General features: G+C 41.3%; 1 protein-coding gene across 2 annotated transcripts in view; it reads left to right on the plus strand.

Annotated features, from left to right (window-relative positions):
- plxna4 (plexin A4) overlaps positions 1-15,887 on the plus strand; it is a 241,569-nt gene that overhangs the window by 215,941 nt on the left and 9,741 nt on the right. For both annotated transcript variants that reach the window (XM_044344049.1, XM_044344050.1), the window contains exons 24-29: positions 100-246; positions 1,465-1,624; positions 5,403-5,506; positions 8,435-8,534; positions 11,000-11,190; positions 14,671-14,840. In XM_044344049.1, coding sequence (XP_044199984.1) covers positions 100-246; positions 1,465-1,624; positions 5,403-5,506; positions 8,435-8,534; positions 11,000-11,190; positions 14,671-14,840 — 872 coding nt within the window. The remainder of the gene's footprint in view (positions 1-99; positions 247-1,464; positions 1,625-5,402; positions 5,507-8,434; positions 8,535-10,999; positions 11,191-14,670; positions 14,841-15,887) is intronic.

The following is a 15,887-nucleotide window of genomic DNA, read 5'->3' on the forward strand; positions in this document are numbered from 1 at the left end:
TCAACTTGTCTGTCAGTCAGCTGAGTGCAGAAATGGCTTCAAAGTTTTCTTTCTTTCTCCCTCCAAACTTTTTCTATGTCTCTCCAAATCTCTGTGCAGGAGTGTGCAGGCGAACCTCTCTTCTCCCTCTTCTGTGCCATCAAGCAGCAGATGGAGAAAGGCCCCATTGACTCTATCACAGGAGAGGCGCGCTACTCGCTCAGCGAGGACAAGCTCATCAGACAACAGATTGACTACAAGACGCTGGTAAGAGGTTCATCGGCCCAAGGGTCCAAGGGCTAAAAGGGGACATTTAATATGCTTTCAGGGACAAGAGGAGAGAAAAAGGGTGGTTATGGGTTGTCGGTCATGAGATGAGCATGGGGACATAAAGTTGTCGTTGTCACGCTTGACATGTAGGGGGCACAGGAGTGGCGACCTCACTTCCTGTTGAGACTGGAGCTGTCAAATAAAGGAGCAGGGCTTCAGTATGAGGATGAAGGAAAGAGGTTATGCATGTGTGTATGCGTCTGTACATGCACGCACCCTCTCTTTCTGGAACTTCAAGTTCAGACTCCACTGGGTCTGTCTGTTGTTGTCCTCTCCACTGTGACATGTTTGTTTCAGAAGGGGACACACTTTAGTCTTTCCTGCTTTCTTCTGTAATGTCTTATCTGTTTGTACTTTACTCTCTAGGAGTACAAAGTTGTATATTTTGTCAATGTTCATGATGAACTGAGGTTGGAAATTAGCCAGAAATTAGCTTTAAATTAGCCTTTCACAACAGAATCAGGTATACTCAGATCACCCCAACAATTTTTACAATATAGATGTGTAGAATAAACTACACTTAAAATTATTTAATAGGAAGCTTGAATTTTATGTATGGGCTTAAAGTACATATTTGGGAAGGAAAAGTGCATAGAGAGTACACATTTACCCTCATATTTATGTATTTGTGCTTGAAAATTCGGGTATTTTCCCCAGCACCTGAAGGCGAGCACCGAAAGTACTGATGAATATGATAATAATATTATAATTAGCTGGTTTACTGCTCATCAATTCAAGTAGCACATTGCTGTCTCTCTTCAAGCTCCGAGGAAAGAGCAGTTTCCCTGGTTCCCCTTTTTCTGATGCAATTCTCTCACAGACCCTTTGGCGAACACAAAATTATTACTGTTCCATTGAGTACCAATCCACAGTGCAATCAACATTTTTAACATAATACACACAAACCTTTTCTCTACAAAGCTGAAACGTGTTAGATATAGCACACCTTTTATCATTTGCACTAGATTAACCTGGAAAATGATTGTATCTCAAATGATGCAACTCTTTTCTTTTACAGTTGAAAATATTGCAAGAAATCCTACAGATAGATAGATTCAGAAATGATCTGTTGTCAATAACAAAAGTCAACGCTTGGGATACTTATATCGAGTCCCTCCTCACACTGGCAGTTCTGTTCGTATTTTTTGCTTACAGGTGGTAAACTGCATCCATCCAGAAAATGAGAAGAGCCCAGAGATCCAGGTGAAGGTCCTGAACTGTGACACCATCAGTCAGGTGAAGGAGAAGATCCTGGATGCTATCTACAAGAACGTCCCGCACTCGCACCGCCTAAAAGCCTCTGACATGGACCTGGGTATGAATCTTTTTCTGGTTCATCAGTAGGATGAACGTTTCTGAAATATGAGAGCAGTGAAAAAATCAAGTAAACATCTTCTGTTCTGATGAAAACAGATATACCACATGACAACCCTTTTAAGTACAGTAGTCACTTTATGGCTGTGCTGTTTTGTCCTTTGTGGATCTGTTTGTTGATAATGGGATATTTATAATTGGTACATTTCAGGATTATAGTTAATCATGCTCCCTCACATCCCTGTAGTTACATTTATATCCATGCAGTGTTTCCCATCTATGTGCCTGAAAAGCAGGTTGAACTTAAGACACCCATTGATTTTCACAAAGGCTTCCCCACCCCAACCAGCTCTCTTAAAAAGTACAAGTCTTCTTAGATATAGAGAGGTAGCTCTCTGTTCAACCTCAGGAGACTTCACTTCCTGGCTCTGTTGGCTCAGATGTCTAAGATTGGTCTCTTCTCTCCCCAAACGTCCCATTGATCGACTCTCTTGTCGACTGGCGTCTGAGTCAGATGATTGATCAGCTAATCAATCGAGACGCTCAGTGATCTCTTTCCTACCAAATCCTTTTCCTTTTTTCTTTCTGTCAGAGTAGGATAGGATGTGAAGGAGCGACTCTCTGTATGAATACAGGCCCCTGTTGCCATTAATGATGATATGGGCTGCTACAGTGTGTTCTTATTTTCCTAGAGTTGTATAATTGTATTTCAAGTCAATTCAAATATATTTGCAAATTATTTTATGGGGTCTCTGTTAAGAGAAATGGGTGCAGTGATATACCTTCTCTGCAAAGCAAAAAGTTCATGGGGTTTGGTACACCTCGTGTCTGTGTACAATACGTGTACACATCCATGCATGTGAGCATAACAATGTTATCCGTGATTGTTTGTCTGCCAATACCTACAGGCTGTCTCTACAGTGTACACCATGCTTTTTATGGTTTAATATTGCCAGATGAATTTTCTAACCCCCTGTTGTGTGTTCGTAATAGCATATTTATAACCAACCCAGGATCTAAGATGGGCTGAGTGCATACCATAGGGAATCTGCCTGTGTGATGGCTAAATGAAGAGATTGGTTTAGCCTTTTAACGACACTCCTGGATAAAACTGTTTTATGGCCCCCTTTGGGCAGGATGTGTTCTTCTATTATTGTTTTATTACAAAAGGGAATTGGAAATTGTCAGAGTTAGCTGGCCAGGCGCTCTGTATGTTTTCGATTGTCTGTATGAATAAGAGAGAGAAAGAATGAGTAAATGCAAACTCACAAGTGAACATGTGTATGGAACAAAATATTTTGTCAGTGTTTGTAAGCCTTGTTGCGGTAATTAGCATTTCTTGGTCTTGTACTATTCATGTTGACGAAACAGGTCCTTCATTTAATTTAGCTATTTTACCACACTTTCTGGCTCTCTCTGACACACACACAAACACATATACACAGACTGATTGCAATGCATGATAAGGATAATAGTATTGTGGCAGGCCTGTCCTGAGACAGATTGGCCAGGAGTGTTGTTATCCAAGGTATTGTTTTTAATTCCCATTTGCTGCAAACCACAGTCCCCTGCAGGGCCTCAGAGAAGATAGTGCCTGAGAACAAAGAAGCTAGGCCTTGTGTGTGTATGTGTGTGTGTGTGTTGTTGTTTTTTTTTCTATCATTGTGTGCGTGTTGCCAGCAGCAAATGTGTGTCATGCATCTCTGTGGAGTACAACAGTCACCTTCAGCCTTTCTCTTCACCAACAGCTTCCATACACTCCCCAAAGCCCTTATCTCCTTGGTTGTGAGTGAGTCCATAATGCAGGTCCACACACACACTCTCTCTCTCACACACACACACACACACACACACACACACACACACACACACACACACACATACTGTTCTCCTCCTCCTGAGTAGGGACCACTGGATTTGGGAATCGGAGTGATCTCAGTTTGCTCTGGTTTCACACCAAGTTTATTCTTTTATTTATTCCTCTCTGCCTTTTTTTTCCCCTCATTGCTTCATTTGTTTACTGAGCCTTGACTGGAGACGGATGCTCATTTGCATCTTTATGGGAAGATGTACCATATAGACAAAAACAATGGGAGAATCTTTATTTCCTGCAGATTTTTCAGAAGCTAACACAATTCTGGTCGATCCTCCAAAGACAGGCCTCATCATGCACCACAGTGATTGCCGCTTTGTTTTCCTGTTTGTGATCAGAATAGGAGATGACAGTGGCCGACGCAAGTGGGAAGCTCAGCAAGGAGCACAGGCACAATATCGTATTCATAAAGTCCATGATGTCTGCAAAAAGAATAGAGGAATCATCTGCTTTTGTTTGTTTTTGAGATGGATTTCCTTTTTCACTTATGATAATTTTCCTCAGGTATTGTGAGATGTTTCTATCAAAGCTTTTGTTTTGTTTTGTGCTGAGATTGCACGGATGTGGCAAACCTGATGTGTATGTGGTGTAGATAAAAATCTGGTTGTAAGGTCATGTAAATGCCGTCTTGTTTAAATGAAAGACAATGTCATGTGCGCTGGAAGTTACTTGTTGAAAAGAATGGAAATTCAGTGATCTACAGTTTTTGAGTAAGCTGTGGCCTCATATTTACAGCTCTTTTAGTTTTTTCATTTAGTATTAGAGCGGATCGGAGTCTAGTCTGCTTCTACCAAAGCTCCCAGCAATAACAATAAGAGCAGCTAGGCAGGGGGCTTAGAGCAGTGGATGGGGTTTGACAAAAGGAGTGCAGGGACCAATAGTGCCTTCAGAGAGCAGAACATAAGGGCCAGTGTGCAGATGGAAAAGGAAATGCACAAGCCCAGGGCATACAGCTGTAATCACACCCATTGATCGCACCAGCGAAAGAGATGGAAAAGAGCAAAGAGGTAGAGCTTCATTCTAAAAAGAGTAGAGTGGGTGATTAATTTAACTTGCCTCTTGTTACTGTCTTTCACATGTGCCATTTTTCTTTTGGTTCTACATCTCTTTGAGTTTCTATAGTCCTACTCTAAGGCACTGAGTTGGATTTTGAGTTGTTTTTCTCCTCTTTTTGATTATATTCAGTCCTCTCATGACAATGTAAAATGATTGTTCTTAAGAAATCAAAGAAAAACCTCAATGGATGAAGATGGAGATAGTGAGAACTATTTTTCTGGCAGACTGATTAGAAAAAGTGTGTACTTTCTTGTGTTTTTTTTCTGGTGAGGATGTGATTCATGTTTTCACCTACCAATTACAAACCAAGGTTAGAATTACAAACTAACCTTTTTTGTTAATCCCCGGGGAGAAATTGGATTGTTACACATACAGCCAGTATGTACATGCAATACATACAATTAGGTACAAGCCATGTAAAGATGCCAGTAGTTGAAACTAGTGCCATCAACAAAAAAGCCTTTCCGACCTATTGTTACTTCCCGTTACACATACTAATGTATTTTACAATTTTACTGTAACAGTTGGCTCCAAATCCTGAGGGTACGTTTGCAGTGCCAATAAATTTCTCTCTTAAATGTTGTTGTGCCTGAAAACAACAGTCTCCTAAAAGCAGAAATCCAACACAGGGACAACCACCTAAATATAATGTTTTTCATCCCAAAGGCTATGTTACTACTCTAAATATTATGGAAAGTCATGCACAGGATTCGAAGATATCTTGACAGATGGACAGAGAGGGGGCGAAAATAGAAAAGTAAAAAGTCAATATTGTCAGTTGAGTTGCTCTGTGTGAACATGGATGGAAATATTCTGACCATTTAGATTTTTCTTTTCTTTTCAATGGCAGAATGGCGGCAAGGCCGAGGACAACGCATGATCCTGCAGGATGAGGACGTCACCACTAAGATCGAAGGTGACTGGAAGAGACTGAACATGCTGGCCCATTATCAGGTATGCCCATTACTACATTAAATTGCCCAATTTTAAACCAGTAACAATTAGTAGCCTCAATAAAGTAACTTGTATGGTTTCTTGGGGTCCATGTTTGTTTATGTGTGCAAAGTAGTTTTTAAAAATCTTTTGAATTAAATTGACAAAGATCTTTTAAACTTGGAGATTTTAGTAAAATTTTAATGTTGTTGCATTTTAAAGAAATTCAAAAGCTTGATAAAGTTTTAGATACAAGGAAGGGGTAAAGAAAGGTTGCTATCAGCAGAGCCTTAGCATCATCTGTTTGGAGCTTATAATATATAGGCTTCATCTTTTATTTGAGGAGATTTACATCTTTCTGAAGTGAAAGGCACTGCTCTTTACATCATGTTTCATCATTGTTCCATGGCAAAGGTACACAGACACAATGCTGAAATTCAGCCCCACAACATTAAGAAAAAATGGTGATTAGCACAATGTAGAGAAATAACCAACAAAAAGGAATGGCCTTTTCTTCTATATTTTACTTATTCATATCTTATATTTATCACCTCTCTCTATCTACAGTATATCAAGCTATCTCTGCTGACCTCTCAACTCACCCTCTCTACCTTTTCCTCTAAGGCTGAATGACCTGATGATCTGCACTAAGCTTCAACTAACTGTCTATTGGACAATTTGGTCAAAGCACCATTTAATGGTGAAAGTTCTCAACTAACAGGGACCCCCCCCACACACCACCTGCTCTGTCAGGTGGAAGGGAATGAGGCAGGGCAAGGAAGGGAAGTGACCAACAACAGAGTGAGACTTAGGAGTAATCCCTTATGTGTAGAGAGGGGAGAGGGCTTGAGATAAGATCTGATGTGCTAGCCAAGTGTCATCTTCTTTCTGATATGGATTAGTGGTGGCATAGATTTCATGTACACAATAGACACTTCAGTGGTAAGAGATATAGTTTATATAGAAAGTTCTAATTATGCAGTTTTATTAACATCTCACCCATTAAATACACAAGTGCTCTTATGCACAGTGACAGACAAACACATATTGGCAGGTGTTTCATGTATTCATGTAGTGGTGACTGTCCTTCAAGCCAACCAGAATGAGTCTAGTTGGAAAAAACAGGCCTGCTTTGTCAACATGGTGATAATAATTCAAGCAGCTAAGCAAGCAGCCACTGTCCCCTCCAAGTGCAGTTTGCATGCTGCCTAAATTAAATGTCAGCAGCAGCAAGTGTCAACAGGCTTGGAGTACGAGGCGCTGGTGGAATGGATTAGAGAGCTGATTCCAATCGAAGATAAGATAATGAAGACAGAAGTTAATTCATTTTTTCAGGCTGGGGAATAAGGGCGCCTTATCCTTGACAGACCAAAAAAAAAACCCACTCTACTACTATCTACACTATCTACTCAAAATTTGTCAGGAAGCAAAGAGCAAGAGAGGGAGGGGATGGCACAAACAGATTCAGGTTTCAGTCAAAGGGACCTGCATTTCAATTCTTGTTTTATTCTACTTTATTTCACTGAAATGTTGTGGCTTGAAAGGCTTAAATCTATAAAGCATTTTCTTGTTGCTTCACTAACCAAATCTATTAATGTACTCTATTGATTGATGCCACCCCTGTCAACCCAGATGTGCTACTACTATATATTTGATCTTGGGATGTCCTCCATATTCCGTGTTCTATATGTTTTGTGCCTCTATATGTCTTACTAGAGGCTAATATGACCTACCGGATACACTGAATAGAATTGTGTGCTTACATCACAACTGAGTGAAAAGTTTTATTTCTTTTTCAGAAAAACATCACATAATGGCTAAAAACAAAACTATGGCATTTTTCATATCAGATCTTTCTGTCCCATAATGACAGACATTTTTCTCCTCCTCCTTACTTTCAGGAAATTGTGCTCCGCTGTCTGTCTTAATCCTCTCCTCCAAATGTTATTTCCCCAAATGCCACTCCTCCTTTCTCATTTCATTATGCTCCATTGTGCTTTGCTCGTTTTCTATCCATTCAACATATAAGAGCAGTGATCAGGGAGCATGCTTAAGGGTGTTGGAGAGTTGGGGGCTCCCCACAAAGGAATAACAAGATCTGCCCTGCGGGCCTCCTGTTTACAATGATATAAACATATTATGCATAAGAAGCAGATTGAGTGACTGGGTGAAATAATGATACAATCTTAATAAGGCCCAGGCTCTCTCTCACACACACACACACACACACATACACATATACGCACAAAAGGCCCTCAGTCCTTATTCCCTGTCCTATCCACCCACACTATGATAGAGATCACTTCAATTAACCCTGCCTTACCCTGCAGTATAGGTAGTCAGATTATGTAGAACACCCTATGTGTGGGTGTGGGTGTGAGTGGGTGGAGGATTGGGGGGTTGGGGTGGGTGAGGGGGGGGGTGTAGCACGGCTGGGACAGACTTCATCCCAGTTGTGTTAATTGAATCCCGTTTGGTTGACCGGGGAAAGAGGGCAGGATTGACTTATTCATTCATTTACACACACTTATTTACACGTAGACCAACACAGACTCACACACACCGCTTGATTCTTCACACCTTCATACACGCACTACCGAGGCCCTAGAGGAAAGCTATTATTGAATAGAGACTGTGGGACACCCCCCCTCACACAGGCCTGTGTGATGCTCTGCTAAACTCTCCCTCCCCCTGTCAGTCATCATATGTATGTGTGGGCTGAGTGGAGCACATAAGGGTAATAAGATCTTCTCTGTTTTTCCTCATGGAACCAGGGTAGTTGGAGGGAAATATAGAAACTGACACTAACACAGTGATTTATGGGTTTTCTGATTGGTCGTGTTTTAATTCTGCATAAATGAAAATCAAAAACTGTGCCCAAAGGCTTTTGGTTGAATTCTTGTGGAAGGTTATTTACATAATACATGTGTGTGTCTGTGTGTTATGCAGGTACCTGATAATGCAGTAATGGCCTTGGTTCCCAAGCAAGTAACAGCCTACAATTCAGTAAACAACTCCACTGTGTCTCGAACTTCTGCAAGTAAATATGGTAAGCCTTCTTGTTTCTGTAAAATCAAGTTTTGGGGTGTTTCTGTGTCAGAGGCTACACAGATCGAAGACTGGGCACACTGGTAGAACCTACATGTATATCTTTCAAAAGACACAACATAGTCAAAAACTGTTTATATTTTATATTAACATGGAGTGAAAACAAAGACGTACGTTTTTTTTGTTAGATACCAATTGATCAAGCAAGTTAATTTCAATGGTTACTCTTGGTTACACCATTGGTGTGTCTATAGTCACAATACTGACACATGAACTGACTCATAATGATCCTGACAAGCTAAAGTAAACTAGCCTACAGTATTATTGGAGGAAGAAGTAGTATTGGAGAAAAGGCAAAAAAACGAACTGATCCTGCAGCAGCGGATGTTCCCACCTGAGAATGGACTTGAGAGTGACGAGTATCCACAGGATCCTGCAGGACAACAGTGACAGACCTAGAAAAACAAGACACAATATAGAGTTGAAAGGATTTCTAAAACATAACAAGAGAATAGACTCTTTCCACTGTTGTTATGGCCTCTTGAGACTCCAAAGTGTGTCCTCTCATCCTTACATGTGCCAGTGTTTTTTCCGCCTGTCCGTCTGCTCTGCGTCTCCTTGAACCTGAGAAACCATCAAGTTAGTTGCTGATCAAAGGGCCAGCCTCACTGGCCACAAACACTTCAGACACATCAAATGTGGTGCCACATTATTAGCATCGCCTCATCTCCATACGGACTCACCTCGCCTCCGTGGCTCCAAATTAGACCAGATAGGACAAGGTGAGTGGCGCAACAGAAAAGGGAGGGAGGATGCCAGGAATATCTCCCTCCACAATTTTTTTTAAAGGGATTGGCTTCAAACGCAAGTGTGATCCACTTCACAACTGGTGTGATACTTGAGAGTGACTTTGAACTTTCCCTGAGTACAATGGCCAAATAGTGCAGACAGAGACAAAGCTGAATTTAATATAGCTGCTGAGAGAGAGGGGAGGGGGGGGGGGGGGGGGGGGGGTGGAGCGGGAGAGAAAGTTGCAGAAAAAGTACAGAGATTAAGACAAACACTGTGTAACATGTTGAGTCAGAGAATGAAAAGAGAAACCTTTGTGTTTGATCTTTTGATGTAATGTTTCCATCAAAAACCACAAGGAGAAAAAAACCCACAAAAAAATAACACTGTGTGAAGCTGGATCAGAATAGTATCTGAGATATTTTTCTCCTGTGTATCCTGGATTCTGTTTCACCTTCAGCTTTCTGACTTCTTGAATAAATAATTAACACAAAATGAATGCACTACCCTTTCTCCCTTTATGTATTTAAGATCAACTCTGCGCACACACACAACCTCAAAAACAGCACAATCAGTGCTACACTTGTCCAGTGTCCCTGAAAAAAGTGGTAATAAGTAATACCAAATTGACAACAGCCTTGTAGCAAAAACTTGACACAGGTTTTATAACACAGTTACAGTTAAATATTACTCACTGAAGTGCCCCATAGGAGAGACAGACAAACATTTTCAGTTGATTGTACTGTAATCAAATTTGAGCCATCAATACACACACACACACACACACATATACACATCCACATCCTCTGTATCTGATGTCTCCAGTTGTCTCTTCTTTTCCCCCCAGACTCTCTCCACTGTACACTCTTCCCGCTTTTCTCTCTGGAGAGATTGATTTCTGTCACTGTGAAAAACACTCTTTTTTTTTTTTCACTCCTCTCTCTAAACCGCACCCACTGATCAATTTTTTTCACACTGTGTAAACATTCATTGAGCCATGTGTTTGGAAATGTCATCGCCACTCCAGCCATTGGGTGGGCCATACATATTTCATCTGGTCTGACACCTGTTCGATTTTGTGTCAGCCAGCGATGCCATGTCTTGTCCCTGGGAGAAGCAGCCATGAAAAATTAACCATGCACACTTTCTAAAAGTTTCATATCCAATCTCCCAGACCTGTAAATTGGTAGCCACAAGCCAACAAACTGTATTTTGCAGCTGTGACATTCAGGTTAAGGCTTTCCTTGCCTCTTTGGTGAAGCAACAGACTTAAATTTTAGTGCTTTTTGATGTTTGTTTCTTGTGATGCCTTAGTGTGATGGTTGCTTTTGTTAGCTTTCTTTTCTTCTTTTTTACCTCAAACTCTGTTCTGTTTTGAATGTCTTGTATCTTCAGCATCCCCTCTGTGAATTTCTTATATTCTTTTTCTTTTTCTGATGCAAGCAGCAACCCAAAAAATCAGCATACAGTTGTTTTCAGTGTACAGTTTAGACATTTTAGGCTTACAGTACATAAATGTTAATGAGATAAATTCATATTATATATCCTAGTAAGATGTTACAAACTAATGGAAGTACAAATGATGCTGGAAGAAAACAACCACTGGTTTTCTGACCTTTTTAGATTTACATCAGTTATGTAGGTGCTACATGAACTAATGCATGTTGCTCCTCACAGAGAACATGATCAAGTACACTGGAAGCCCTGACAGCCTGCGATCCCGTACTCCTATGATCACTCCTGACCTGGAGAGCGGCGTCAAGGTTTGGCACTTAGTTAAGAACCATGAGCACGGAGACCAGAAGGAGGGCGACCGCGGCAGCAAAATGGTCTCAGAAATCTACCTGACACGACTTCTGGCAACCAAGGTGAGTCATCTGTGTTTTGGAAAATTTTGCATTTAAGGCTAATTAATTCGCTGGTACTGGTTCATCTTACAGTCTATTTCCTGGGCTAAATTTACTATTTATTTACATGTGAAACATTTGCAGGGGATTTAACAGCTCAAAACTAAAGCAAGAGTTTAGCTCACCATCCCAACAGTGCATTTTTAACTGCGAGTAATTGTATTTGTCTTGAGGCAGTTGTTCAGGTGAAAGGCCAAAAGGTTACTTTAGCCTCCAACCTGTATTACCATGAGTCAGTAAAGCCTTCCTTTATTTGAATATTCATGTTTGCTTTGGATGAGTCATCTCAGTGGAAAAGATTATTCAAATGTATTCTTCCATCCCCTCAGGTGAAAAAGAGAAAATAGATATTTTTGTTTGTTTTCTCTTTTCATTACTGTTGCGTTGATGCAGCAGCATATCAAAAAGGGTAAAGAGAAGGCCCATGAAGCTAGTGAAGGTGTTTCTGTAATAATAAAATTAAAAAAAAAGATCAGACCAAAATAGAAATGGCTATAAAATGAGTTTCTTTGAATGTGCCTGCGACAATGGCCTCCAGGAAGAAAAAAAAAAGAGTTAATTTGGTTTGGAGGGAAATGTGACTTTGATCCAACAGCTAAATGCAAATTAACAATCCAGTCCTAGAGCACCTTCTCCCTCTTTTTTCATCAAGACGTCCATTCTATCAGACACAGACAGAGCCGTCAAGGACGATCTGAGAATGTTCAGGCCGTAATTTATTGATTCACAAACATTTGTTTTTTGATCCACTGTCTGTCTTTGTTTAGCAGTTCACATAAAGAACATAAGCGCAGCTCTGTGGATGTAAATGTAAATACACAGTGGCAAGAGTCTAAAAGTGCTTTCACATCAATTCTATTTGGTTCAGTTAGAATGAACCAGACTGAGACTGATTGAATAGGTGTGTCTTGGTCGGCTTTGAAGCTGATGCTGGTGCGGTTTGTTTGTAGTCTGAATGCAAATGGACCAACCACAGTATTTTGTGAACTGTTCAGGAAGCAATCTTAGAACAATCAATCTATATAAGCAATGTATTGTATATAATTGTGCAAATCATTTGGTAACCATGTTAACACATATGCATGTCAAAACGTGAGTCCAGGAGAATTTCCCCCAATCAATCATAATCAAAAGCAGCAGCGTGTTGCGCTTGTATTCTATTCTGTGTACAGTGGCAAAGTCCATTAAAGAGTGTGTGACATAGTGACCCCAAAGTAATCCCTCCAGTAATATTGCTGTTCAAGATGCATCTTTGTCATCTCTACCTGTATGTCATTATTGCAGTCAATTCACAGTCTAACAAAACTAATAATCCCCATAATCAATTATTTCTTTGTGAAACTTTGTGACCTTTGTCAAATGTTAAAACACAAATCATGGACTTGACAAACCATCAACTGAAGACTTCCCCTGTTAATACTTGGGAGAACAAAGGACTAGTAATGTGCAGATGTGCAGGCAGATGAGCAAAATCAGATGATCAGAAGATGCAGACTCACTATGGCAAGATGGGTATAACTGCATCTAAAGAAACAGCAACATATGAAAGAAACTAATAGATAAACAGACTGGAAACTGCCGAATAAGAGGTAGGGGGTAAGATGGAGCAGCTGTCACATACACACAACACATACTGTATTGCACTTCACACACCTACACACATGAGCACATGTCACCTCTCGGCCCCTGTGAGCTGCTCTATTTCCCTGCCATTATCCCATTCCAGAGTGCAGGAAGGTGGCTTCTGACTGCAGACAGCACATCATCTTTGCAGATGGATTGTTTTTGTGAAATAACCAGTTTATCTTGGCTGGCCATCTCTCTTGGTGAGAAATGACTGGGCAGACAGGCAGTGTAATTGACTGCGTTTGGCTTTCACCTTGCCAATAAATACCTCTCCCTGGCAACGCCGCTGACGTCTCTCATATTAGCTCCATCAGTGTCACTCTGACTGAGTGTGGGTACAAGGGCGTGTTCATATGTGTGGAGGGGCACAAGGAAGGATTGCGTTTTCTCCCCTCACTTGTACTCTCCAGAGTGTGTGTGCATCTGTGCCTCGCCGTGTCTCCGTCTTCAACTCTCTATTTCTATTTCACCACTATCCCCAATGTTCTGATTGTTTGCTTTCCTCTCATTTCATTGAGGAGGCAGATGGCATCAAAACATCCAGATGACACATTGTGTTTAGAGTGCGGTCTAATGACAGGGTAGATGGTCGTGGGGGGATGTGTTGACAGTTTCAGCTCCACCAGGGAACAAGAGAGCCCTGTGATGATGACAGTGCTGATGCAGAAGTCCCCTTTGAGACAGAGGATGACGTAAAATGTCACAGCCTCAGCACTTGTAGGCACACACGGGTTTTGGTATCTACACACATATGCACATGTACATGCAAAACATTAGGTATTCCCTTGCCAGATAATGCAGACTGCCACTTGGAAGGCACGTGGGCTTGATATAGAGATATGTGATTCTATCTTCATAGAACATTGATAAGCTGGTGGGAATGAGGGCTACATTAGAATTATAGTCGTGATTGTCAGACTAACAGGATTCTCTCCTCCCACTCTCTTCTACCTCTTGAATCTGTGATTTGGTCACCCACTCCAACCCAAATTGGATTTTTATTTGCCAGTGCCTGTACACACCTCATCTGCCACACTCAATGGCCTCTTTTCCTGATAGGAAACCTCTGTCGTTTCATTTCTATCCTTCCCTCTCGCCTTTTCCCGTGCATCCCATCAGCTCATTCTTTACAAGAGGATTAGATTCTCTCACTCTCTGTCTCTCCCCTCTCTTCTCCTCCTCCTCCTTAAAGTCGCCAACATTAAATCAAATTAGGGTCAATGGTGCAGTGTGGGAGCTAATCCGGCAGCACAAAGAGGCTTAGGAGATGCGCCTCCTGTTCCCAGATATTATTAAAAGTCAGCTATGAAATAACAATTTCCCCCATCAAAGCTGCGAGCAGATTTAGGGCCAGGTCTGTCAGATAGAAGTCAGACATATAAACATGGTAGCTAGGGGACAAACTGACATGCACTGCACAACACATAAACTCAAACAAGTTTATGCCAGTCTTTCTGTCAGCATTAGGCATTGGTATGTTGCAAAACCCATTAGACAGTGATGTCTCATCTCATCTTGTTCATTGGCTCGGTGTTCCCTGTTCAATATGGATACTGGCTCAAAGTACTGAAATTGTGGACTCAAAGATTTTTATAATCCCATACAAGTCACTATTATTGGTTTAAAAATGTTTTCCTGTGTTTTCTTTACTTCCTTTGTAGCATTGGGAAACTACAGTACCATATAAAGTGCTTTTCTTGAAGTTTAGTATAGGCTGTATTAACCAGCTTCTAAGATGCAAGTTATGAGTGAATAACAAAAAAAATCCTGGCTTTGTGTAATCTTTTTTCTATCTCTCCTTATCCTCCTCTGCAGGGCACGTTACAGAAGTTTGTGGACGACCTGTTTGAGACCATCTTCAGCACGGCCCATCGAGGCAGCGCCCTGCCACTGGCCATCAAATACATGTTCGACTTCCTGGACGAGCAGGCCGATAAACACAACATCCATGACCCGCATGTTCGACACACATGGAAGAGCAACTGGTGAGTTGAGTGGTTTTTGAATTTGAATCTGCACATGACTGCAAACTCAAACATGTGCATAGTGTAAACAGGTGGCTTCAGGTCATGAACATGTAACACACCTCTAAGACCCAAAATCTTGAACATAGATATGAATATACAAATACTCAGATCAACATTTGCTGCATTTCTTTTACACCAGTGTTGTGCCTTTGGCTCTATTTGTGGCTTTTTCTTGTTTATTTTGGCACATTTCACGTGGCATTGCCCTGATATTGCCCCGTGTCAGTGCCAAGCTTCACCACACGCCTCTTCCCTTCCTAATATCCATTAACCACAGGGGCATGTAATCTTCATTAAAGCCAACCACAAGGGGCTAATCCAATTGGCTGCCAAGACTCTCCATCTATTATCATGGATAACTGGGCCAAAAAACGCCTGTCACTGTGGAAATCTCCATAGTGACAAATGTACGCTCCCAGGTGACGGAAGTACACCTCTAAATTAATATCCGCTGATTAATTTAGACCATACTGACCTCTGTGAGCCCACCTTAAGAGGTTGGTAGGGGTTAAATAACCAACAGAATGTGGTGAGGAGGGAAATGAAAAGGTGAAGAAAGGGAAGTGAACTCAGTGGGAGTTAAACGCACACTAATATCTCATTAGCCTCCTGGCCTCTGCCAAGATCCCAGCATGCATCACTCAGCCTTAGGCCCAGGAGCACCATGAAGATGGGAGGATAAAATTGATGTGCATCAAGGGACAAATAGAGAAATGGAGGGAGGAATGGATAAGGGGGAGGCTGAAGAAGAGGGAGAAATATTTACGTTACAGTCCTAGTTTTGGTCCTTTTCTGCGTCTGTGTTATTGGGCCATTTGCAGTGTGTGTTAAGTGTTTTCTGAGAGCGCAACGGGCCGCTGTTACATTAGACTTTTAATGGAATGGGCTCTCACTAGAGGGCTGTGAATGAATAGCAATTTATCATAACACACCCTCACAAAAAGCCACTTAGATTGCACACAACAGTTTGTGCTGATGCCACCACAGATCTCTTCTCTGTGTGGG

This window comes from Thunnus albacares, chromosome 23 (genome assembly GCF_914725855.1).
Source record: "Thunnus albacares chromosome 23, fThuAlb1.1, whole genome shotgun sequence".
In the NCBI taxonomy this organism is placed as follows: Eukaryota; Metazoa; Chordata; class Actinopteri; order Scombriformes; family Scombridae; genus Thunnus; species Thunnus albacares.